This window comes from Botrytis cinerea, chromosome 16 (assembly GCF_000143535.2).
Source record: "Botrytis cinerea B05.10 chromosome 16, complete sequence".
In the NCBI taxonomy this organism is placed as follows: domain Eukaryota; kingdom Fungi; phylum Ascomycota; class Leotiomycetes; order Helotiales; family Sclerotiniaceae; genus Botrytis; species Botrytis cinerea.
This window is the reverse complement of record NC_037325.1, coordinates 679,316-703,907: the sequence shown is the minus strand read 5'-3', so window position 1 is coordinate 703,907 and position 24,592 is coordinate 679,316. Positions and strand designations below refer to the sequence as shown.

Sequence of the window (24,592 nt, the reverse complement as noted above, 5' to 3'; positions counted from 1 at the left end):
TGGACAGCCAAGGGCAGCTAGAGGCAAAGTTCATTTATTCGCTAAGCCACTTCATGTTAGTCAGCACAACTAGCCACAATGACTACTTTACCCTCACTTCCGAGTGAATCAATGAATCAACATTCAATAGAGAATCAGCAGCTTGCTCATAGGTCACTGTACCATTGCTGACAACAATTGGAATAAATCTAATAATACCGAACAAGCAGGCAATGTTTGTACACTACAATACAATGGATCGTTCTGCTGTCAAGCGCAGAGTCACGTGACTGTGCTCCCAGCAGATCGGAACTAAAAAGTTTAATTGCCGACCACTTTGCAATCAATTTATGTATGGCAAGCAAGCTAAAAACTTGACATCTGCCTCGTCGCAATCGCAAACGCGACCATTGTCAAACTCAACATCTTCATTAATACCATGAGCCTCTTTGTATGACTTTTTTTGCATTCATGCAAATAGAGAGCTGTCCACTCTTTTACCCTTTCTTTCCTACCTCAATATCTGGTTCGCAACGAACCAGCATTAATCAGTACATACACATCTTTCAATCTTTGAATTCGGGTTAGGAAGATCAAGATGTCTGCGCCCACGGCAGCTCAGGCTGAAATCATCAGGTATGCTTTTCAAAAGTTGCAGTATAAGTTGAAAATGGCTCACACTGCTACAGCTCTCTATCTCAAGATGAGATTCCAATAAAGTTGCGATGCGCCATATGTAGCAAGTTAGCCATCAATGCCTTTCGTTTGCCTTGTTGTGACCAGGCTATCTGCGAGACTTGTAAGCTCACCATTTGCGCATTGAAAAGTGTCAATGGCTAACATGTCAAAGGTCATTCTACTCTTCCTTCCTCCTGTCCAGTCTGCGAACATACGCCAGTGGCTTCGGAGGATTGCAAACCCCACAAATCATTACGAACCACGATCAAAGTCTTTTTGAGAACAGAGGAAAAGAAGCGCCTTGATGCCGCAGCTAAGCAAAATAAAGAAACGCCACCAGCTACGCCTGCAGAGGCTCTACCAACTCCAACAGAGCCGAGCAATTTAGCCGGACCTGTTGATGGCACTCCAAACATACAGGAAGACACTGCATCTGCCAACGAAGTACAGACAGATGCCGAGTCTGCTAAAGCTGCGGAGAATGATATCGCATCGGCAGAAGCTGGCGCATTGGAGGAAGCACAATCAGAGGGGCATGATGTTCCACAGCCCTCAATTGAGGTATGACTACAGCTTTACAATCATAATTGGAACTTATAGAAACTAATACTGATTAGGAAATTGCGCCTGGACAGGAGTCTGATGAGGATGTCAAGCAGGTAGATGCATCAGTTGACGGCGACAAGGGCGAGGAAAATGACACTACAGAGAAGGAGGGCCAAGATGGAACAGCTCAGACTGCGGCTTTTGGAAGTGGTTTCGGGTTTGACCAATCTTCTTCTGGTGGCTTTCCTGGCATGGGCTTTTCCGGCGACTTCAATCCTATGCAGATGATGATGGCGATGCAGAACGGGATGGCTCCAGGAAGTTTCGGGAATTTTCCCATGATGGGTATGTTTAATGACAAACTATATAGCGAATGGAAGACTAACTACTGTTGTAGGAATGCCAGGGATGAATATGGATCCAATGACGATGCAAAATATGATGATGAATGGTGGCTTTGGTGGGGCAGGCATGGGCATGAATGGCATGAACATGGGTATGGGCATGGGAAATTTCGATGGTGGTGTAAATGCTGGTTTCAATAATGGGTGGAATCCCCAACAATCATGGAATGTCGGACCAGATAATTTCAATCATCCAAATGCTGCTGGCATGGGCCCTGGTGATTATGGAACAAATAATTCTGGTTTTCCACAAAATTCTGCAGGATATAACCAAGGTAATTATGGACGCGCAAATCAGTACAATGACCCTCAAAACAGTTATTCCCAATTCCAAGGCCGTGGACGAGGTAGAGGCAGAGGTGGCTGGCAACAAAATCGGGGTGGTTATGGACATGGTTTTAACGATCACTCCCATAACTCACAGCAGCTCTTTGGCCAAGGTCAGCAGTCTTCTGAATCATATAATGAAAATGATCCAATTTCTGCAAATCTGAAGGAAGATAATGAATCTGGAAGCGCGCCTAAAGTCGATGAGTTTGGCAGAGAATTACGCCAAGATACTCCTAAGAACGAAGCAGAAGGCAGTGCTGGTAGCATTGACTCTCAAAATGCCGAATTTTCTGCGACTAAGGGCGCCAAAGAACACCAAGTAGATCCAGAAGATACCGCTCAAGATGTCTCTTCGGGATTTGGGAATGATGACTTTGCCCCACAACCCATACAATCACTGGAGGCAAATGAATCTGCCGCTTTTGCACCGATGCCCATGATTGGAGATGGTTTCAATGCTATGCCCCCTGTAGATCCAAGTATGCGCTATTTTGGCCACCCGAGAGGTGGATTTTCACAATCACGTGGTGGTCGTGGTGGGAGTTTCACTGCCATGCAACCTCCGTTTGTGAAGCCTGTTGACATACCTATCAACGCACCCACTGGACCGAAAGCTATGCGCGAGGGACCAAAAGCAGCCCTTCCCCATATAAGAACTCACAGCTTTTCCATTGCAGGTAAAGCTGGCGCTAGTGCGCGAGGTAGTATTAGTGGTGTTAGTGTAGCGCCAGAATCTGCCACACAAGATAGAGGGCGAACTAGGTCTCCCTCAGAACAGAAGGAGAAAGAAAGATCAAGATCAAGGTCTAAATCTAAGGATCGTAAGAGAGACAGAAGTAGAGAACGACGTCATAGACGCAGACATAGATCCGCTTCTCGATCTCGCTCTGAAGATGAGGAAGAAAGTGAGCGACGACGAGAAAAGAGACGAGAAGAGCGTAGACGTCGTCAACTCGAGAATGAAGCAGATTCCTCACGTAATGCAAAAGATTCTAAGCCCGAGAAAAAGAATGAAGATGATAGGAGAAGAGATGACGAAGACAGATCGAGATCAGCCTCACCACAAGAGTCAAAGAGATCGAGTCATCGAAGCAGCCGTCGTGATCGCGACAAATATCGTGATAGAGAAAGAGATGATGACAAACATAGGTCTTCGTCTCATAAGCATCGTTCCAGTCATCGTTCTCACCGTGATGAACGTTCTAGAAGTCGAGAGCGCGAACGTAGCGAACGTGACCGTGAAAGGGAACATCGTCATAGACAAAGTCGGCATGCATCTCGTGATGCAGAGGAGAGGGTAAAAGGCGACACTCCCCTTCAAACTCCTACTGAACCGAGTCATGCGTCCAGAAAATCGTCACTCGTTTCCAATGGACTTAATGGTATCGAAATTAAAGGAGCAAGCTCTCGCAATAGATCCTCCAAAGACATTGATTTGCCCTTACATATTCCGACCGGACCGAAAGGTGGGCAGCGGGACCGTGATCGTAAACGTGAGAAGGATCGTTCAAATCATCACGCTGAATCTCGCAGTTCTCGTAGAGATTCGGAGCGGAATAGTACAACCTCCCGCGACCAAGAAAAAGAACGCACAGAGAAGAAAAGAGAAGATGTTGACCCACATACCTTGGAGCGAGAAGCACGTAATAGAGAAAGGTTACTGAAAGAAGCACAGCGTATTGCAGGTCTAACAAGCGCTTTTGGCACCGGTAGAAAGAGGAGTCGTGATGACATTGATGATAGTGGGAAGAAGGTAAGGAAGAGGGGCAAACGAGGCGGTGTAGCAAATAGAGACGGTGGAGATGACACCGACGAGGCGAGAATTGCTAGGTTAGAGGCAGAAAGGGAGAGTTCGAGGTGGGCCTAATTAACTCTCTTTGTGGCTTGGTATCTCATTGTGCCGTACCACATTTGAACAGAAGTTTGAGATTCGATGATTACTCAGCATGAACATAATTGGCGCATAACGATTTCTCGGCTGGTAATCACATCGAAATCATAACTCCATCAATGATACAAACGACGATTTGAATCAAGCTAGTCTGTCTGCATTTTGCAGTTGCGCAAGTATGAGTTGTGTGGAATAGTTAGCTTCAGTTATACCCCGCACTCCACTTTTGGGTCGATGAACTGGATCATAAAATACATGAATCGAGCGAATTGAGCTAGTCGGCGATGAAATAGTGGAAAAATAATGATATTAATGAATAAATGTTGAGGTGTTTGATTTGTGATGGGCGATGTGTGATGTGGGATCTGTGATTGGTACATGAGTGCGAATCGGCCGTCTTTTCAAGTTATATGAGATATCAAACTGTATCTATTGTATCTATTCTATTAGCTGATGATCTTGGGTATGTATGTATTGGGAGATACCTATAGAAGTGAATATTGTATTATTAGAATTTATATCAATGAATTTACTTTCGCGATATTAAAGATGTTAAAGATAATAGAGTAGAGGTATTGATCTGTTTTACTTTCGTGCCCTTGGGATTTTATTATAGGTTTTTTGAATTCAAATGATCAGGTTTTAGATTCTAGTCTATATTTGAGAGAGAGGAATCGTGAGGTTAGGAGGGAAGAGGGAAGAGAAAGAGAAAGAGAAAGAGAAAGAGAAAGAGAAAGAGAAAGAGAAAGAGAAAGAGAAAGAGAAAGAGAAAGAGAAAGAGAAAGAGAAAGAGAAAGAGAAAGAGAAAGAGAAAGAGAAAGAGAAAGAGAAAGAGAAAGAGAAAGTTGTAGTGTATTTGTAGAATTAGTCTGGAGTGAGTAGAACCTATTCTCTCTCATGCTTCTGGAATTATATTATAGATTTTAATCTCAGATTACCAGATTCTAATCGTTATAAACTGTGGTAAATTACTCTCGTACTTTATGAATATTTATACTTGTTTTACTCTTGTACCCCTTAGATTATATGATAGATTCTGTGATAGATCATGTTGTAGGAAGATAGATCCTATAAATTCTATTCTCTACGATTATATAATCTACCTTTATACTATAGAATTCATGATTTTAATATAGATTGAAACCTGTAACCATAGAGTCTTTCTTCTCGTCATGAAATTTAGAGTCCTAGCCTCCTGTTAGAGAATCTATAAGCTATATTATCGTACCATATAATACCGTTAGTACACTAGAATACTAGAATTCGATAAGTTAATTTTCAAGTAGAAATATTAAAGTTATTTCTATTGGAATTTATCATCTTTTGATTTCGAAAGGAATATAACTGAAACCTTTGAGAATTTACAGAATTTCAGTATTTCTGTATTTCCGCATCTTTCCGGTGGCATTTGATATTCAATCTTAAACCGAATAATTCTGGTGATATAGAATTCAATGATATATATTGAAATACGTGATATGGTATATATATATTAGAGCGTATACAGAATATGTTATTTACTATTCTAATGACTAAGGGACATAAGAGTAAGTTGTCTTTTAATCTTTAGGTGCGGAGTAATTTACCTTGATGGAGAGAATCAAAGTAGGACAAAGAATAATACTATGAATTTGTTATTGTTGAATTGGGTAGTTGCCTCCCTCTATGATTGAAGGTCTGTGATCAACTCGAGATGCTTCATCATCAATCTCGTTGTTGTCAAAAAGTCTAGGCAGGCCTAGGCTCGAAATATGGAAACCTAGATGGGCAATGTCCGTGATATCCATTCGGTACTAGGTATCAATCCGTGCGAGGTGGTTGGGGTGAGACAGTGAGATAGCAGGGTGTGTGACGGGATGGCATGTTCTACCGGTTATTATCTCTTGGAATGAGAGATCATTACCATATTTATGCTTGCTGGTAATATTGAAACTATACTCAATCGCCGATCCTGTTGTATGAGTCGAATCTGGAGTCCCATATAATTATGGGGTAGAGTCCCATTATATTGACGGTAACGTCGGATGTCTTTCGAGGCGGATTGATTGGTGTGCGATGCCTCCCCCCCCCAAAGAAGCTACGACCAGCCCGGAGAATACTCCGAAATGATATAGTAGCATGGCACCCCGGTACTGCTCAACAACTGCCGACCAACGCCACTGTCAATGGGTGAAGTAGTCTAGATGGCTGATAGTGTAGAAAAGTGGGAAGTTGATCAATGCATATTGTTGTTTTTCTAGGCCTGGGTCTTCTTTGAAGATGCAGAGGGAGAATTGGGGCTCTTCTTTATGAGATTGGCTGTTACAGGTTGGGATGTTCAACTAGAGGCATTGACTCTTACTGATATGAAGATGAAACATTTGTAAGTTTATAAGGACTTCTTAAAATAGTCCACAGAGAGCTTAGAGCAATTGATGACTTATGGATAGACTATTACTAATCTAGCATTTATAATTGTTTGGTATGAGTTTCATGAAGTGACTTCAGTATTCTGTTTATAGTTCAGCTCCTTCGTTGAAGGTCCCTCCCTTGCGGGGATTTGCATATACGAGGCACCGCACGCACCTTTTCTAGGCCCCATGATATGTTTGCGTCGTAAGATTCGGATGTTTATATAATGCGATTACTGCAATTGTTAAAGTTTGAGGTGCATTGATTTCCCCAAATGGCGCCACAGGCTCTTGACTAGATGCGATGTCTCCCATGAGAGTCTGTATCCTCGGTTTAGCTTCAGTTCAGTACTCATATTCCAGCACCTGGTGGAATATCCTTTCACACCTTGAACTGAACTATGGTGACTTATGACAGCATATTATCCTACTATGGAAGTTCCTCAGTGTTACGACTTTGTTGTGGGGGTCAATTCGTGGGGGTCTTTGAGTTATGAGTTCACTTCTCCCTACCGGCAAACTGACCACGTGTTCATACCGTGCGCGTCCCACACAGCCAAATATCCGCTTATGTCGATTAAGGGGGTCATAAGCAGTGGGTACAGAGGTCTAGAATCAAAACATCGGATGACATTGTACCGGTTGTAGTTTGTCACAATGTCTCGGTGTCGGCACAAAAGATGGATTTGGCATCAGATCATCGCTAAGTCTCAGTTTAATCCTACAACATTAGTGATCAGACACCCAGAAATGGGAGATGCTTGAGGATCTGCATGTGTGTTATTAAAGACGGCCAACTGCTACCGTTAAATGATTCCAGGAATCCACCCTGCATTGAGAGTCCGCAGTGCATTAAACTGAGGATACTGTCTAACTTCTAAGAGCCATCTTGGCCCTTATCGGGTCCAATTCAATGGTACACACGAGGCGTTTTCCCACCTTGGCACAGCTTACGGCTCATTCCCGGGGCTACTAAGCGAGCTGCTGAAAGGGGGAGGGGCTTGAGCGTCTCGAAGCTTGTGCACCTCAGAAGATAGGGCTGCTTGCTTCCTTGTTTGAGTGTGACGCTACTTTTCCAATATAAGCAATTTTGATGGACCCATCTATCTGATTCTGCAGGTTTGACAGTCTGACCATCTGACAGCATAGAAGTTAGGAATGGCTATGGCCCTTAGGCGTTCCAATTCGCTGGTAGTACGATGCAACCCACATTACTAGATGAAAAAGTCGTAAGTTTAATCTAGACTTTGATACTCGTGGCATTCATTCTTGTATTTTGGATGCCGAATGATTACGAGGCTCGTTCCGAATTCGGCCATGGAATTGGCCGAGAATCTGGGGTGGGCCGAAGATGGAAATTTCTGATATCGGTTAGTGTTGGAATTCAACAAGGACTGTGCGTAGACTAGGGTTGTGAAATAAAATAACGGTCGGATAAATTCGTAGTCAGATCATGTTCGTCAAGCGCTATTTTGCTTGTCCGCCTATCATATCAGCTTTAATACATGGTATAATACTGTGTGCATTTGGAATATTGTGAATTATATGACGGGTCCCATGACGGATTCCGCTTGGACTCTGAAGACTGAATTGTGTATATTTTCGATTGTTTAATATTCTTAGGATGTTATAGTAGTTGGTTCTATTCCGGCCGCAGATGCCCATTCGACGGGCACAACTTGGCCATCGAATGATATTTACACTCTAATGGGTAACAGCGGTGAGTTCAATATTCCAGTTTTTCGTGATTTGGATTACATATTCGCTAGGATGTTTGAATCAATGCGCATCATTCGTTGGGTAAGCTTCATTACCCCTGCATAACAGTCGGTGAAGAAAGAGCCTGGCTTTAAATGCTAATTAGGCTTGTCTAAAGATATTCCCCGTGCTTTTTATCCCTCTATGCAAACCTGTGATAACGCGTTGGAAAGTGTTTGCATACTAACTTGAATTTTCTTTAGCTCTTATCACGTTGCATAGCATGGCGCTATGATGCGTGCATGCTTTATCAATTGGGACCACAACTGATGAAATTATATCTCACACCTTCATATTGGAATTTTTTTTCAACGAGACTGATCAGGGCATTGTGGGCAGTATAGTGTTCTACGACGCTGTGACCTGTGCTGATGTATAATTTTTGTGCTATGCATGAGGCAAAGCGAATCTACTAATAATGTGCAACTGTCAAAGCAGCAGCTGCGGGGTATTGAGACTGGAGGCTAACGACAAAGGACAATGTAATCTCCTCATCCGATTCAAATGAAGAGGATTTGGGTTATAATCTCAAGTGTTATAGCTTCTCTCGCACAATGAGGAAACCCCATAGCCCTTTCTCTTTAATGCGGAAATCCAATAAATGTAAGCTTTATAACTTGCATACCCCGAGGAATAAGTCTATCGTATTGATCTCATTTGAAGTGACACTAATGAAAATAACTGCCAGAAAATATCTGTCTTCAAGCACAGCCACGAATTCACTCAGGCCCCTTTTCCAATAGATGCCTAAAGCATCTATGATAGAAGTGAACATTTGAATATCACCATCTGGGATAAAGGTCGTTTCCTGGCTGTCCATATCGGTTCAAATCATATCCATCTTCAAAAGTCGCATACTCGTTCCCGACACCTGTGCCCGCCATATCATTGAGGTCCGAATCCGGACCACACATTGTTAATGGATCAACTTGACTCCAAATACTTCCAATCGCCGCAGTCGTCATTGGTAATGGTTCGAATTCGGGACGTGGTAGGTTGACAACCTGAAATACGCTCGTATCGGGAGGTCGTAGAGAAATAATATTCCGGCTAATCGTATTGGCATGAGGCTGTTGTACGCTAGCTGACGTCAATGGTGCCATCGAAGGAGCTGAGAGGACTTCGTGGGCGTCGATAGGAATGTACCTTGGATTCGATCTGGTATTTGTTGGTGGAGGCACTGAGGTAGAATCTTCAGGAACTTGACACGATTGATTAGGATTATTATTAAAGATTAAATTCTAGTTGGAGACAACCCACTTTGGGAATGCCCGACCTCTGGGCTTCGAGAGCAATCTGCAACTAGAGAATGACTGCCTTGCAGGTTGCTGAAGTCTTCTGGAACAAACAAGTGTTCTTTGCAAAAGTCATAAGCTAAGATTCTATCATTTTCACCTTCCATTTGTGACTACATACCATCATATCCAGGATGCTTGTTTTGCATGTGCTTTTTGAAATCGTGTCGCCGTTTCCCACCACGATAATTGCAGTCCGGTTCATTGCAACAGTACTTTTTATCCCCATGAACGGTTGTTTCGTGACGACGAGCACCTGTGCGACGCGTAAAGGTCTTGTTGCAACCAAAGTATCCGCAGTGAAACTGTGGACGATTTTGAGCCATATTTTATTGCAGAAGATCCAAGGCTCTGGATGAAGAAAGTATGGGGGGATGGAGCATTGCCGGAAAAACGTAACTTAAGGCGGACTGCCCATGAAGTAAGTAGTTAGACATCGGCTAGTTACCGATGCCTCTGGCCGGATGTAGCAATTTACTAATCCAAGTCGTTTCGTCTTATAACTTCAGGCGTCCATAGTTGGATGGACTGCAATGCATGGCTCAAACCAGTAAAGAAATCAACCGACTTAAGAATTAATAAAACTTCGGGGTGCCACGTCACAAAACTAACAAACCCATAACTTGTGCAACCAGACTGATCGGATCAAGCATTGTCAAAGCCTTTGACCTGCTGCAACTTCCCGAATAACAATCTCTTAGTAATGCAGTCAGTAAGAATCTTTGAAGTAATTGTTCTCGGAGATAAACCAGGCAAGCCAATAGTTCCCATAATATCCATAATCTTCGGCAGAATTAGATCGATTTACGCGTTGTGACATTCAGATGCGGTAAAGAGCCTCGAACCCTGGGTGTAAGCCAAATATCCGTGAATTCTGCGGAATTAAACCCTGTCTAAAGTCTGGAACTGACCTGACAATATTTATCGTCATCTGTAGTTGAGTAAAAAGGCGATTCAGATCCAGAGAAGCAGGTTTCGTCGCAGGTCAATGTTGGAACGAGGCAAACCAGGCAAATCTATATGCATCAATTGATCCTCACCGCCTCTAGACATAATACTGTTCAGAGTCCGGCGCTTCAAACCCGGTTCTTATTAAGTATTATGGAAGTTTTAATCTTAAGGCTGGGCGGAATGCAATCAAAGATGTTGATGGACATCCATTGCTGTCAATGCAACCCCAGGATACAGGCCGGTTCGCGCCTCGAATACATGCAACGTGGAATGGGAAAGAGTAAGTTCTACTTTTTTGGTTTGCCCGCTATAGAAATCTGTATGATTCATCTAGCTCACTTATGCAGTGCAAGTCCCGGTCCCTTGGGGTTAATCCCTTCATTCCCAAGAAATGAGGTGCTACCTGTGTATCTTTCCAAAAGAAAAAAAGAAATGCCTGTCGAAAGTAACACACGACTTTTGTTTACTACCACGCGCAGAAAATTACACACAAACTTCTATTATGAAAGAAGCCTTTGGGATATGACTTTATCCACCAAAAGATAGTGTGAGCCCGCATCTTTGAGCGTGAATCGATGGCAAAAGGGTCGCGAGAGTTCCATGGGAAGAAGAAATGCTTGAAATTGTATTTCAACGCATGCCAGTCGCTAAATCGAGTGATCTATTTAGTATAGATACTGAATAAGGGTATCACTTAAAGGGCATCTGCAAGGTTTAACTCTCAGATGTAAAATATCATCGACACGATAGCGTTGCATTGAGAGGAAACCCAGTCGAGTCCACAATTAGGATTTAGATTTGTGGCGGAGCGCCTCGCGAATCAGTTTATTTGCAGAGCGCCCTGTTGGACTATGCAACTAATGACGGCCACTAGAATCTTCAAGCCTGAGTGATGGGTGCGTAAGCACGAGCGGTCTTTAGTCAAGTGTTGTAGTACTTCTCGGGTTCCGATTGTGCGAACTAATCGTGATTCTAGTCATAGATCGGAATGCGATTGTGACCAGGGGCCACACCGAAATCGATGGAAGATTTTAGAGGTTAGGTTGTCTCGAGAAGTTCAAACTACTTGGTGTAAGGCGCATTCCAGGGTCTCGGAAGTCTACCTATCACTTCGTCCGAAGAAAAAAAAGGATGACAACACCATCTTTGAAGTTGCAAAAGGCCACAAGTAATAGAACACGGTGTGAGCCCTAACCATGATTATTTTGACATGGGAGCTGCAGTGATAGTGATGGTACTGCATTGATGCCCACAAGCGGAAAGTTATTCTGTAGATCTGTAAAAAGTGCTTGAAGGTTATCTGCTCAAGATTCCAAGAACGTACCGGAAGTTCCGAGTTAGGTTGATTTTTGCCGATCAAGGTTAGAGTTGCCCCGAGTGTCCCCAAACTCATCGCGATCTGAGATCCTTGGTTCTTTACACCAATATATTTTCGGGATCACAATATTATGTCTCGCTCGCTAGAAAAACATGTCTCAAGATTAAGGGCCCACCAGGCCTTGCGAGATTATGTTCTAGGTGCAGAGGTTCCACCCCATAAAGCAAAACCCCGCATCAAGGATCGGCTATAAGGCTCATCTTGAAGAAATTTGATTTCCAGACGTTTTTGTTCTTCAAATTATCCATATTTGCATAAATCAGGACTGCAAGGTCAGATTTTGACTGGGATGCAGTCAGATATTCAATTAGCTGTAATCGTTATGGTGTTATGTCAAAATTATCCAATTGAAGAGGTCGATGAAAAAGAAATAGATGGTCTTATCCCTATAGCGAGGATTTGCTATAGTTTTCCAGCCAGCCCCGAAATTGTATTCTGTCCAACCCCGGAAGTGTATTCAGGCTTTCCGGGCCCGAAATAGTGGTTCACCAATCAAGCCCCTTCATCAGCTTAATAACCGAGATTCCAAAACGTCAGCCTGTGTATCTCAATTTTGAACACGGATTTTCCGTTCCTGCATCAATAAATTATCGCACCTTCTTGTCATTTTGGTTCAATATTGGTGATAAGTTCCTGGGTCAAAGACATTGCTGTGCAGTTGAAGTTACCTGTTCGGATTTCTTATGCATCGCTGGAGCCTAGACATTCACGCCACAATGGAAAAGTTCAAGGTCACCATCACGAAATGAATGGAATCAAACCCTTGATTTCATGCCGCAGGACAAATTCAATTTACCTCTACGAAATATTCTCTTTCCACCAGTATTTTTATAGATACAACACCAGATAACCATTTCTCCTCACGATATCCGAACCCCAGAATGCAAAACCTCTCTCAAGAATCCAACGAAAATAAAACGATCTACCATATGAGATGCTGCAAAAATCTCCACCGGAATCACAACTTCTCATCCGCCCCCACGTACAAACACCACCGACCCACTACTAGCCATGGTCCAGCAGGGATAAACTCCACGGCATATCAATATTTTGATGCAGCCCTGCCGATTTCCGAATGTCTGTCAATCTAAACGAAAGACCAGGTTCCCTTGATGCGTCCAGCAGACTCTGGAGCAAGAGCCTTGAATGCGGCAGGGCTCAAATCCAAGTCGTATGTAGCGCAGCCCATGCACTTATCAACAACCTTAACAGTGACGGACTTTCCGCCATGGCTGATCTTGATCTTTTTTCCGCAGTTGGGGTTGCCGTTGGACTGGGTTCCCATAAGTCCTGCTGACATGGCAACGACCAATTCGGAGTCGGAATTGGTCACGCCACAGGCACCAAGACCTACAGCATAGTAGGTCAAGTCGCCTGAGTTTGAGCGACGGACGAGCTCGGGCTCGTTTGCCGATACTGGAGCAGGAGCAGCGGAGATGAGGGGAGCGAATGCCATGATGACGGCGGTGATAGCAGTGATTGTGAACTTCATTTTGACTGAGGAAGGTGTTTTGTTTTTTTTTAAAAAAAAAATGGTTTTAATGAAAGTGTGAAGACAACGAGGAGCCGTGTGCTGTGAGTATGTTTTGAGAAGTATGTACTTGAAAGTTGATGTTGATGCGATGATGAGAATGATGTATCTCTGAAGGTATGTAATGGGTTTATATATTTTATCTTCTGTTCTTCCTTCTATTCTGGTGTTCAAACCCGTTTCCTGACGTTGCTTTGTGGATGAGGCTTTCTTCAGCGAAGGATTGACTTTCTTTACTCAATGTAGCACCGAAAGGATTGTAAGAGCACGAAACAAAATTATCTAGGATTTATGTTTAACGGTCATTATTCCTTCATGCTGAGCCCAAAGTAAGTTTTCAAGACAAGAATCATTTATCTTGTACAAAATGGCAGCACGAAGCCCTAAGAATATTACCGAACTGCTAAGGTGGCTCTTTTCAAACCCTTAATTATTCCCTTTCATGTTACGCTTCATGATGACAATTCACTGTAGTTCACCACTACATCGATTATTTTGAACCCTAAATTTCTGAATCTTACTATACTGATATAAATAATGGCAGATCTATATAACACTAGAGTCAAGCTTTTGATAGTCACAAATTTAGGTCCCAAGTTATGGCGATCTAAATTAATTAAATGTTTTATTAGTCTCCATCGGGAAATCTAACCCCTTTAGTTGAATTTCTAAACCGTTTATGGCTATTTGCTCCCTCAAACTGGGAATACAACACTACTTAACTTGGTAGTCACTAAATCCCGATGTAATCTCTAATTTTCAGACATTAATGTGCAAGCCTTATACACTCTCTACACAGCTTTAAGTAGCACAAAATGTAACGATATCAGTGTAGAATAATGTTTGGGGAAGCGTAGGGGAAGTTCATGAACTGACCGACCGATCGGAGTATATTGCGTCTTCTTGAGATCCGCATGAAAACCTTAATGTTTCCGGGGATGGATGTAACTAATTTCACTAAAACTAATGACATGCATAGAATCTGTGGGTCCATCAATCCTCCGAAAGTTTACGCTATCTAAATTTAGCTATTTCGCGCGAATAACGTGACATCCAATCCAAATTCTCGTGATGACGTGGTCAGATTTCCAAGCAGAAAGGATTTAATTATATTTACGTGAGCCTTGGGTGGTATCTGATTAAAATAGCCAAGACAAACAGGACATGAAACAAATTTTGAATAGGTACTGAATACGGAAGGTGTGTAATGGTGAAATTGATCATGAAACGACCGACATAAATCCTTCCCAAGATAATTAATTTGACATTGCTATGAATAGTCCAAATCCAGTAAACTACCGCGAGTTCGCTGACAACGACAGAATCTCGAGGTTTTGACATAAGTATCAAACTTGAATGACATCTGACTGAGATGCAATCGTAAGGAGCAGACACCAAACTTCAGGTCTAGATTCTGAAAGCACTTGACAATCCATGAAAGAGGAGGCTGGCATCAGCAGGCACAGGCATATTCACGAAGTTGGTTCCCTTCATTCCAGAGATATGGAATGTTGGGAGTTCGGGCGTTTGAAGATAATCAATCATGTACGAAGCTAAAGTATTAAAGGCACAAAATTTTAAGTATTTTTGTGGCCATGACCATGGCGCAGACTGTATAGGCACGAGTTCTCGGATACCCGGAAATAAAATGAAGCCACACTTTGTTTACCTACTCAAAATTCATTGGCAGCAATGAGACTTTCGTGGTTGTATCAAAACTTACAACCTGGCCACTGGACTATGGGTGATCTATCATATCCATCAGCTCTTTCCCGACTGGATTATACGATTCCATACCCCTTAGTACTCATCGTTGATTGTAAACTCCCAAAATGAGTTAATCTTATGGAGTCCCAGAATTTCATTCTTAGAGATCTCTGAGGTGAGTCTGGTTAAAATTGGCCAGAGCCTTGCCGCAATGCTTCGTGGATCTATGCAGGCACTGGACTGGGGAAGAGACAACTTTCACTTAGAACCACTCCACATTTTCCAACTTCAATAAACGCCACCAACACGCCAATTCAATATATTTTGTACCCGAAGTGTATCCTCGAAAACTCATAACGGGTAGATAACTGCAATGGGATACGACTTCCTCGTCCCAACATGTTGGTAAGTGATTACTAACGTCATTAAAGGGGTAATCCAACCGTCAAATAACTTTTGTGAGTGCTAATGTTCAGCATCAACATAGACTTCGTGCCATTTCTTTCCGAGGGTACTCTTTGTCTTCGGCCACTAGGACATTGTCCTGCTATAGATTGCAGTGCCAAACCAGCCCAGCTTCTCTTCGGTATGACATGATTCAAGATGATTGACTCTTTTCTGGGTTTTATTCGGTGTAAGATAAGCAAATATCAGGTGTTCAGCAGGTGGCTTACACAAGTGCGGCCAGGTGAATTAAATACAGAAGGTGTATTGCTACTTCATTGTGCATACTTGCATCTTGATCACTCTTTATTAGCGAGTTACGAGCGACTATCAAGCGCCGGGAATTCTCAGAAGTTCATTCTGCGGGAACAAAGTAGCTTGCAGCCCAATCAGAGAAAGACGGAACTTTTACTACAATCACAGCAGGGGGCAAGTACAGCTGAAAGTATTTTGAACAGTTGACTGATTGGTCCTCTAGTCATGAAGATATAAGGAAGACTTGTGATTTACTAGATCTCTTTATGATTGCGGACAATAGTGCTGGAAGTGCGATACGGTTTCATTCAAAAGAGCTGCATGTCGCGGCTGGACATGCAGGCTTTCTCCAAAACAGGAATATCTCCGCGTACATTATGCACTTATCGTATGTGTTGCATCACATACGCACACTTTTCCTCTCATGAATTGTACAGTTAATCGTGCTTTTGCTTACCTCTGGCTTTGTAATGATGGTTGTATTTTTTTTAGTTTCGCAGGGTAGCGTGGCATCTTTGGAGTTCTAGAGAGCATATGTATCTGCTCAATCTATTATCCATTGGCTAGTCCTGCGAATATTCCACGCATATGACTTGGTAAAAACTAGTCAAGACCCTCATAGTTTTGCTTGTTTGTCGAATTCGTTCATCTATCAATTTACTGCGTAATATCTCCAGGGTGGATATTTTTACCCGCTCCCATACTCTCTCCACGAATCACATGCTTTGCAGCGACCCGACAGAATTTGGACCCCTCATTTAAATTCCTACAATGGATTGGGTCCCCACTACCAATTGATTTTCATCCCTTTGGTAAGAAACAAGTCGTAAAAACCAGGGTAGTGAAGTCTTTGTCGCTTTGATTTGTACATATCGCCATCCACGTCCGAGTACGAGGTCCTCCTCCGCATTAAAGCCCTTGTCATTGGCTATACCATGTTTTTCAAATACCGACAAATGCAGTCAGCATTAAAACTGGAACGCTTTCAAGGTTCCTGGATAGTGGAAGATAGTTCCTCGAGTCCAGGAAAGACATCTAGGTTTACTGATAAGGTGGTACCTAGGTGGTCGCCAGCCCCCCACCCCTTCATTTCTTAATGACAGCTACAAAACTGTATTGAAATTCCCGTTAAAGTATTGGTTACCCACTAAACAGTGGTGCAAATGATTGCATACTTTGCTTTGGATAAAACCCCTGAAGTAGTTTGATTGTAACTTGGCGGGATGCTTGCTTCAATGGCGTGTTGTTAGCTATCAGTGTACATCTCAGGCCTGGAATCCTTGTCGAATTTGACCTGGAGAGCATTTTTATCTTTTTCATGTGGTAGTGACATCTATCATCATCCGTGCATTCAATTTTATATATGCAACCATTCACCTATTTGTCAGGAATTGTGAAGTCATCATCACTCATTTCGAACTTAGTAATGATAAGGAAGCTTTCGGGATAGAACATATATATCTATTTGTTTTTGAAAATTACCTGTTCCAGATATATATCTACCTAGCCCCTGAATCAAGAGGTCTTAATGATTATCGGTTTTATAAGGACGCTATTTCTCGAGTCTAACTCAGTCAGGTATTGAATGGATTAGCCTCGTGAAGCTAGGCCTGGCTCACCACATGATTTTATAAGGCTGCAAAATCTAGGTGAGATGGGAGCTTCTATTTTAAACGATTTCATTGCTGTTTTCAATCCAATGAGTCGGTCTGTTTCGGGCCTCACTTCATAATTTGCGACTTATTTGATCCTACGAAGAACACTTGACCTTCTCGCGATGCTAATTATAATAACAAGTTGAACGATGGTGTATTTCCTATTAGTAAAATATATTTACTTCAAAGATATACATACTCGTCTATCCATGTCCATACAACATAGTCTACGTTCTGCACACCCTCCCGTAAAAAATTGACCAATTACCCCAACTCCTAGAAAATTCCAAGAGAAGACCCAAACTCCAAAGATGAATGCACAATCGGCCTAAAAATCGAGCCGCCTAAACAAGACAATCCAGCACTTCGCCCCTCTCCCTCAACAAATCAATCACTGGCTGGAAAAGCATGCCATCAACCCCCGCCCACTTCCTAGTCTTCTCCAACCCCACCCACTCCCACTCACCATTCTTCTCCCCTTCCAGATTTCTCGGTCCCTCTCCCTTTCCATCCCAAGTGCCTACCATCCAAACAGCCACATAGTGTCTCCCCTCCATTCCTTCCTTCCCATCTCTTCTGGGCCCCGCTTCCATAAGACTATTCGTCGCGGTAAGAAATTTCATCTTATTTTTCTGGAGTACGAGTCCTGTTTCCTCTAGGACTTCGCGAACGGCACATTCCTCAAGTGTTTCGCCGAACTCGAGATGACCCCCTGGGTTGGCCCATTGGTCGTGGCCGTGGGGAACAAGCCGTTTGCCCATTAGGAATAGAGGGTTTGAGGGGGTAGAAGAGGGGTGCAGGATGAAAACTCCAACACCAACGCGGACCTTGTTTTTGGACTCGGACATGATGGATAAATGGTTCGAAAAAAATTGGCTTTCGTTTTTTCTTGATTTGCGAGCTTTGCTTATTCGAAATCCGGTGCGTGGTGTGGGTGGTAGATGCAGGTTTGATTGTGGGAAGAGAGCGAAGGAGGATATTCTTTGTGATGATAGTCGTGCTTTGCACCCTTGGTGACGATGTTGAACAGAATCGATAGTCCAGTACACTGGTGGCTCAAATATAGAAATGTAATGGATCTTATGATGGAGTGATCCAGGAAAGAGTGACCCGATAGTACTTAAGTACGACGAGGACACAATGTCAAAACGGGTGAAAGGGGGCGAAATAAATTTGAATCCTTCAAGCAAACACGACAAGTCAACTGGTTTATATAATGGTAAATCTATAAATAATCATTTCAACTGCTTATCTACTTTCAAAAAAGATGATGTAACTTCAGTCCAACTTCAGATCTTGGCCGAGTCTCGTATAGTATCCCCACGACTATTTTTAGTTCACTACCAGTTATCAATCAAATTATAATCTAATCACTTCATGTTGAACTAATTGAAGCTATCTACAGATCATCCACCAATCCAATTCCCAAGGGAAGTGTGAGCCTGTCATGAATTTTCGCTTGTGGGGGCGATGACAAACATGAAGGATTGATTACATAACATGCGAGACGATTATTAAAGAGACATTTAGATCAACACGATGGAGAACGATGTCAATCTGCCGACCTGAAGTTCATATAAAGTTAAAACACGACCCAGATTAAGACGACAGGAATTGGCCACGTGTCTGTGAGTGAAACTTTTCAACTGAATTCGACTGAAGGTTTCAGAACAACATGGTCTCAACTTGAGCTATAAAAATAATCTAATTCTTTTGGTTTCTCTCAAATAGAAATGGCAGAAAAATTATCAAAGCCTCCTGACGTATGTATTCATGATATTGGTCATGTATAAATACCATCGCCCGATACTCCTACATTTCGACTTGAAATCACCACGTACTTCCCTCAAGCGCTATATTTCATTCATCCGAGAAACCTATCTCAACTGAAAACATGTGCTACTGTGATACTACCAATACCCTACTCCCGTTTTAGATTAACTGATTATCAGATCAATCCACGCTTTGCTATGGGTATTGGCTCCGCTTGGTCTTCGCTCAGGGGTTTCCACATGTTCAATCGAACCAATGCTAAGATGATGTAGCATTCCGGCAATCTTCAAGTCCTTTCGTTCGTCTGTGGCATTGCTCCCTTGGTGTAATCCTCATCTCGATCATCCAAGTCTCACATTCGCAAATACACAATTCCAGAACATTAACGACATGGTGGTTCTCGGGGTAGGCGGTGTTAGCTTTTGTAATAATTGCCAGTTGATAGGTACACAATGGGGTATCTGAATGTCAAAGATTTAACAATGACACCATAACTGAAGAAGCTCATGTTGCCTTGATTGCGAGGTAAGTCAAAATTTTAATCCCCTTTCATTTACAGAATTCACCTAACAACTCCACGTAAAATGCTTCTCTTTGTTCAAGAGATGGTGAAGATAGCTATAGGCCGACCAGAAAATACTTCTCCATTCACCAGCCCAAAAATTTCATCTTCCACTGCATGATGGCTCGCTCGCTTGTTAAAATGTGCGATATTGCGTACCGGGAATCGCTATTTGATGAACATCCTGATTTAGTCAAAGACTGAAAAGGGAGCTTCTTTGACATATATCCTGAGTAAAAATTTCCTCCATAGAGCAGCGCATATGTATTCAGCTCAATATCCACAATTCCCTATAATAGAGATAGTAACAAAATGATTTGTAAAAACTTCGGTGGACAAAGTGAGATGTTTTCAGCTGGCACTAGAAAGTAAAAACCCAACAGCTCATCAAGATAAATTCTTGCTCTTGGCACACACGCGTATGATCTCATTACATTCTAATAATGAAGGGCTTCCGACCAGACTGGTTGAATCAATGAAGATGTTTTCAAACGCTAATAACTTTCATGCGAAATCTGCTAATTCAGACTTTGGATGGACTGACAATTCGGGTTCTACTAGCAGCGCGTGTTCAATATACACCTCCGGAATAACTTATGTCTAAATTCTTGTAAACATGGTACTCTTTGGGAAAGGTTTTAAACCGCTGGACAAGTACTGGTGTCCATATTATAAGACGACCTAAGGCCATTTGTTTTCCATAGAAGCTTCTATTGATCGTTAAATAATGAATCCCATCCTTCCGATGGGAGGATTGATGACAGGCAGGTGCTACAGCTACCTGGTTCCTTGCTCAGCAATAATCTTTTCTGGTTGGATCACTCTTAGCTCAGTCTGTATTTATGATACCATAACCACTTCTCCTGCTCCAAACAGCGTGGAATAACCCCAGGAAAAAGCATTTAAGTTTGTTCCGCTGTAGCTGATACTGTCCGAAAAAAACTGCTGGATTTGACAAATAGAGACCGGCAGAGATATTAGACTCGAGCTTCGCCTGTTGGTGGCATCTCCAATGAGCTACGAGAGGTCCTGACAGGTCCCAAGATCTGACCAATCTGTTACTTCTATCTCTGACGTCTCTAATTAAAACTGATGTTTCCTTGAAAATCGGCCTGCGCGCTGGTAATCGACGGCAGACTCGTTAGAGCTGCATCTTTATGCTCTGCATTGAATTGACTTACATTTAAGAGAGGCTCTTCTTCAATTCAGGCAAGGCATTGATTTTGCGGCCTTCCTCTTCGGTCAATGTCCGGGGTTGTTTTTCTTATTGGGGACGGATGCGCTCCCAAGATTGAGAAAACCGAGCTTTGACGTTCTATACCAAGTTGCTTGTTTCTCAATGCCCTCCCTGTACGATCCACCTTCGAATTCGGATGGTCAGTCGATTCTTGAGCTGGAATAGAATTGGGAGATGCTTTGTATACGAGATCATCGGGCGTTGAGAACGAACTGCGGTTTGAAGGTGTTTCAACCCCATCCCATCTGAGCTTTTGTGTATGGATCGATGGCTTAATAGAGGTGGAGATAGCTTTACTCGATGGCGCCTGTTGCATAATAGGGATCCCGCCACGATCTAATGGAGCGAGGAGTTGAGTCCTGTCCGGTTGTCGCATTCTTATATCTGGGAGATAAGAAGTTTTCCCTTGCAGTATGTGTATTCGAACATCGTCAAACTTGCCATTAGTAAGTTGAAGTTGATTCGAATTGTCCACCTTCGGGTGGTGCCACTCCAATATGCCAGGATCTTTCGGCATATTCGGTTCCAACCTCTCGATAGACTCATCTGAAATGCTAGGTCCTCGACGATCGATAGAAGCGACTTCAGTATCGAGCGATTTGCTTGGTATTCCTTGATCGTTTGAAGTTGCTAATAGCTCAAAACCTAAATGCAAGTTCTCGGCTTCTTCTTCGGGGTTGCGGTAAAAAGTTGTCCCTGTAATAACGCGCTCTTTGCTAGCACATCCGTGAATATACCATTCGCCGGCAAGCTGGAGTTGACCCAATGCGAAGTAGACATCTCCCAGCTCGCACATAGATTGCAATGTGGAGGAGTGTTTGGGCCCAAGAAGGGCATTTCGCTTTCGAATTATGGCATGATAGCAGCGTTCTGCTTCTTGGTATCGATGCTGAAGTTTGTAGACTAAAGCTATATTTGCCTTAATATATAGTGCTAAGCCATCCTCTCCTCCACCGCTCAGCAGTTCTAACTTTTTTAGTCCTTCTTGGAATAATTTTTCCGCTTCCAAGAAGTTCCCTCTTTTCATAGCCACCTCACCCAAATTATTCAGTGACTCTATCACAGTCTTATGGACGGGACCGTTAAGTTTTTGATACCCTACCAAGGTTTTTTCGTACATTTCTGTCGCAGAATCAAATTGTAATTGTAAAACGAGGAGATTTGCCAGATTGTTGGCTGTGTTGAGCGACCGTGGATGTTGCGGACCAAGCATGGTATGCTTAATTTCTAATGTTTGTCGAAGTAAAGTGCAAGCTTCTTCTAACCTTCTCGAATCTAGATACATAGCCGCGAGGTTATTCATAGTACTAAGAGTCGCAATGTTGTTTGTCCCCAACAGAGAAATTTGTATGTCAAGAGAATGCATGAATAGACGTTCTGCATCACCGTTTCTATCATGTTGTCCATAAAATGTAGCAAAAGTAGTTTGAAATCCTTCGACGACGCCTCCGTATTCTATAACACTCTGCTGGTCAGTCAAAAAAGAGGATCTGTTCTCAACACAGGCGTCGATATGTGATAGCAGCTCCTGTCGTTTTTGCAGGGAAAGCAGTTCGGTGTCTGTTTCCTGAATAACAGATGCTGTTAATGCGATCGCGAAGCTAACACACGGCCGACGTCTCTCTACAGACTCTCTAAGTTGCAACCAATCCTGAAATTTATCAGCTTTTTCTTGATATGCTTTCGAGAACAGAAATACCTTTACTAATGGATGGAAAGAAAATCGAACCTCATCACTCGTGATCTCCATGTTTTGAATAATTGAAAGGTTTACAAGGCCGACAATAACATCTTGAAACTTGAAAGAGTCCCAAGAGCCCTGTGTGGAGAAAAGAAACCTCCATCCTGGAAACTTGCCACTGTGGATATCATGAGTTTTGAACAGTGATTCACTAATACTCATTGGGCTGAAGTATGCAGCTTGGACCAAAAATTCGCCAATCCACCTCTTCTCCTCATCATTGCCTGAAATCTGATTGAAAGACAGCTCCCAAGTGGTAAGGACTGATAAATGCTCGGAAGTTTCTTGTGAATCGGTCAAGCTACGTTTTTGATACTCCCACAAAGACTGCGGAGTATCTCTCAGTATGAATTCCCTTCGCCGCTGAAAGTGGTCTGAAAATATGTGAAGCGGAAGATGGCGAATTGAAATGTAACTTGCTGCTTGATCAATAGCAAGTGGTAGGTATCCTAATTTTTTTACTATATCTCTTCCCTGATTTAAATCATCCTCAGAACTTGAGACTGAAGTGCATCTGGATGTCAATAACTGTACACTTTCTTCCTCGGTCAGTCCATCTAACTTCAGGTGACTGCCAAGTCTACCGCTTGATATGTGACGACTTGTCACGATGATGGCGTTTTCTTTAGAAGTGGCCTTTGGAAAATAGGATGGCAAATCACTGAAAGATTTTGGATCGTCGTAATTATCGAAAACTAATAGCCATGGTTCCTTCCAATCGCCCAAGATATTTTTCACAGCTGATTTGCTTTCCTCGCCGCCAACAAGAACTGCAGAACTGTCGATTGTCTTCAAAATTCTCTCGAATCCGCGAGAAGCGGACTTCTGCGATGACGCATCGATCCAAAACACACCTTTATAGAGTTTCATGTGCTGGTGAATAAATTCTAGAGCAATCTGAGTTTTCCCTTGACCTCCCACTCCAGTAAGAACGACAATCGAAGGGTCGTTGTGGCTAGCTTCTAATGCTGTTTGAATTCGATTTAGAACATCTTTTCGGCCAACAAAATGTGAAACTCTCGACTGAGGAACATCAAAGTACGATCTTTGTTCAGATAATGACGATCCGGATTTTGTAGTGATGTGAACATGCACTGTAGAAAGGTGCAATGCGATAGTCGACTTATATTCTGCCAGAATACCGACTATCTCCCGCACTTTAGTATCTTTGCCAAAACTTCTGATTCCTTTCCAAGTCTTCTGTAGTTTGGATGCTGTGCTACTAGGTGTCAAGTCTTTAATCAAACTCTCCAGAGTTTGCAATTGACGAAGACATCCCTCCAGGACACGAACTAATGCCTTTTCGGTCGAAGAATCTAGACGATCACGATATTGAGGAGATCTCAAAGACCCAATGGCCGAGACAAGTAAAGGTAACTGGACAGATAAATCGCGAAAAGCAGTGTTTTGTCGATATGATTGAATGCGATTCTGTATCTTGGTGCAAGCATCCACAACTGCTATGACATTGGAAGCAACTCCAAGGACAGCGATAAACTCAACTCCAGACATAATGATTATTTTAGAATGAATGCACTTGGGAAGTGAAGTCGCAGGAACCTATGAAATATCTCAAGGACTCGAATAGGCTGGTAATGCTATCTGGGGCTGAGATATGCAGGTTGAAACACAGCCTCAGCCATAGGGATAAAAGCTACCAATGAGACAAAGTAATCATGACCTTCCCACGCATATAATGAACTCGGAGACCTCTGATGATTGGTGCCATGCTTCTCAACCAAATCCTGTGCCATTAGCTCTCTGATGTATGCCACGTCTAAGATCTTATGTCATGAAGAGGGAGCATTCGAGAGAAAGGCCCATAATGGTACCTGGTTGTTGCTACCGTCGCTTCGGGGTTGGAATCCGATAATGACATAATAAGCTCGTCGTCTTCGAATGCAAATTGAATCCTGATTGCATATAGTCTCGAATCAAAATCAACCTGTAGTAATAAACCGTACCGTTGATATCAAAATCCGATGTGCGGGTTCTGAATACGATATGCTAGCCGTTCCAAATGAGGTTTAACGCTCCCGCACGGATCTCACGATTTGTTCATGAAAGCTTGCCCAAATGGTGCTTCC

The 24,592-nt window shown here is 42.7% G+C and overlaps 6 protein-coding genes across 9 annotated transcripts; 2 read left to right on the top strand and 4 right to left on the bottom strand.

Moving 5' to 3' along the window:
- Positions 1–355: 355 nt before the first annotated feature.
- Positions 356–4,351, top strand: BCIN_16g01720 (hypothetical protein). Its single transcript, XM_024697922.1, has 5 exons — positions 356–630; positions 669–778; positions 830–1,218; positions 1,275–1,548; positions 1,601–4,351. Exons 1-5 carry the CDS (start codon positions 578–580, stop codon positions 3,802–3,804), a joined length of 3,030 nt encoding a protein of 1,009 aa, XP_024553739.1. The 5' UTR covers positions 356–577; the 3' UTR covers positions 3,805–4,351.
- Positions 4,352–8,342: 3,991 nt separating this feature from the next.
- Positions 8,343–9,968, bottom strand: BCIN_16g01710 (hypothetical protein). Of its 2 annotated transcripts, XM_024697920.1 has the most exons (3): positions 9,393–9,968; positions 9,237–9,332; positions 8,343–9,177 (listed from the first exon to the last, which is right to left on the bottom strand). In XM_024697920.1, exons 1-3 carry the CDS (start codon positions 9,595–9,597, stop codon positions 8,759–8,761), a joined length of 720 nt encoding a protein of 239 aa, XP_024553737.1. In that variant the 5' UTR covers positions 9,598–9,968; the 3' UTR covers positions 8,343–8,758. The 2 variants fall into 2 exon arrangements, with proteins under 2 accessions (XP_024553737.1, XP_024553738.1); XM_024697921.1 differs by having other exon boundaries at positions 8,343–9,332.
- Positions 9,969–12,223: 2,255 nt separating this feature from the next.
- BCIN_16g01700 (hypothetical protein) lies at positions 12,224–13,345 on the bottom strand. The gene has a single exon (XM_001546467.2). The coding sequence runs from the start codon at positions 13,090–13,092 to the stop codon at positions 12,688–12,690; it is 405 nt and encodes a 134-aa protein (XP_001546517.1). The 5' UTR covers positions 13,093–13,345; the 3' UTR covers positions 12,224–12,687.
- A 1,601-nt stretch (positions 13,346–14,946) lies between these two features.
- BCIN_16g01690 (hypothetical protein) lies at positions 14,947–16,036 on the top strand. Of its 2 annotated transcripts, XM_024697918.1 has the most exons (4): positions 14,947–15,243; positions 15,326–15,472; positions 15,527–15,711; positions 15,761–16,036. In XM_024697918.1, exons 2-4 carry the CDS (start codon positions 15,442–15,444, stop codon positions 15,764–15,766), a joined length of 222 nt encoding a protein of 73 aa, XP_024553735.1. In that variant the 5' UTR covers positions 14,947–15,243; positions 15,326–15,441; the 3' UTR covers positions 15,767–16,036. The 2 variants fall into 2 exon arrangements, with proteins under 2 accessions (XP_024553735.1, XP_024553736.1); XM_024697919.1 differs by having other exon boundaries at positions 15,326–15,711.
- A 1,306-nt stretch (positions 16,037–17,342) lies between these two features.
- Positions 17,343–18,337, bottom strand: BCIN_16g01680 (hypothetical protein). The gene has a single exon (XM_001546465.2). It carries the CDS (start codon positions 18,038–18,040, stop codon positions 17,537–17,539), a length of 504 nt encoding a protein of 167 aa, XP_001546515.1. The 5' UTR covers positions 18,041–18,337; the 3' UTR covers positions 17,343–17,536.
- A 1,495-nt stretch (positions 18,338–19,832) lies between these two features.
- Positions 19,833–24,447, bottom strand: BCIN_16g01670 (hypothetical protein). Of its 2 annotated transcripts, XM_024697916.1 has the most exons (3): positions 22,464–24,447; positions 20,709–22,415; positions 19,833–20,646 (listed from the first exon to the last, which is right to left on the bottom strand). In XM_024697916.1, exons 1-2 carry the CDS (start codon positions 24,015–24,017, stop codon positions 20,733–20,735), a joined length of 3,237 nt encoding a protein of 1,078 aa, XP_024553733.1. In that variant the 5' UTR covers positions 24,018–24,447; the 3' UTR covers positions 19,833–20,646; positions 20,709–20,732. The 2 variants fall into 2 exon arrangements, with proteins under 2 accessions (XP_024553733.1, XP_024553734.1); XM_024697917.1 differs by having other exon boundaries at positions 19,833–22,415.
- Positions 24,448–24,592: the final 145 nt, after the last annotated feature.

Coding starts and splice junctions, on each gene's coding strand:
- BCIN_16g01720 (XM_024697922.1), top strand. CDS start 578: ATGTCTGCGCCCACGGCAGCTCAGGCTGAAATCATCAGGTATGCTTTT. Junction 631..668: donor ATCAGGTATGCTTTTCAAAA/GTTGCAGTATAA, acceptor ACACTGCTACAG/CTCTCTATCTCAAGATGAGA. Junction 1,219..1,274: donor TTCCACAGCCCTCAATTGAG/GTATGACTACAG, acceptor AATACTGATTAG/GAAATTGCGCCTGGACAGGA.
- BCIN_16g01710 (XM_024697920.1), bottom strand. CDS start 9,597: ATGGCTCAAAATCGTCCACAGTTTCACTGCGGATACTTTGGTTGCAAC. Junction 9,333..9,392: donor CAAGCATCCTGGATATGATG/GTATGTAGTCAC, acceptor ACTTTTGCAAAG/AACACTTGTTTGTTCCAGAA. Junction 9,178..9,236: donor AGAGGTCGGGCATTCCCAAA/GTGGGTTGTCTC, acceptor AATCGTGTCAAG/TTCCTGAAGATTCTACCTCA.
- BCIN_16g01700 (XM_001546467.2), bottom strand. CDS start 13,092: ATGAAGTTCACAATCACTGCTATCACCGCCGTCATCATGGCATTCGCT.
- BCIN_16g01690 (XM_024697919.1), top strand. CDS start 15,442: ATGATTGACTCTTTTCTGGGTTTTATTCGGTGTAAGATAAGCAAATAT.
- BCIN_16g01680 (XM_001546465.2), bottom strand. CDS start 18,040: ATGTCCGAGTCCAAAAACAAGGTCCGCGTTGGTGTTGGAGTTTTCATC.
- BCIN_16g01670 (XM_024697917.1), bottom strand. CDS start 24,017: ATGTCTGGAGTTGAGTTTATCGCTGTCCTTGGAGTTGCTTCCAATGTC. Junction 22,416..22,463: donor CTTTCCATCCATTAGTAAAG/GTATTTCTGTTC, acceptor GATAAATTTCAG/GATTGGTTGCAACTTAGAGA.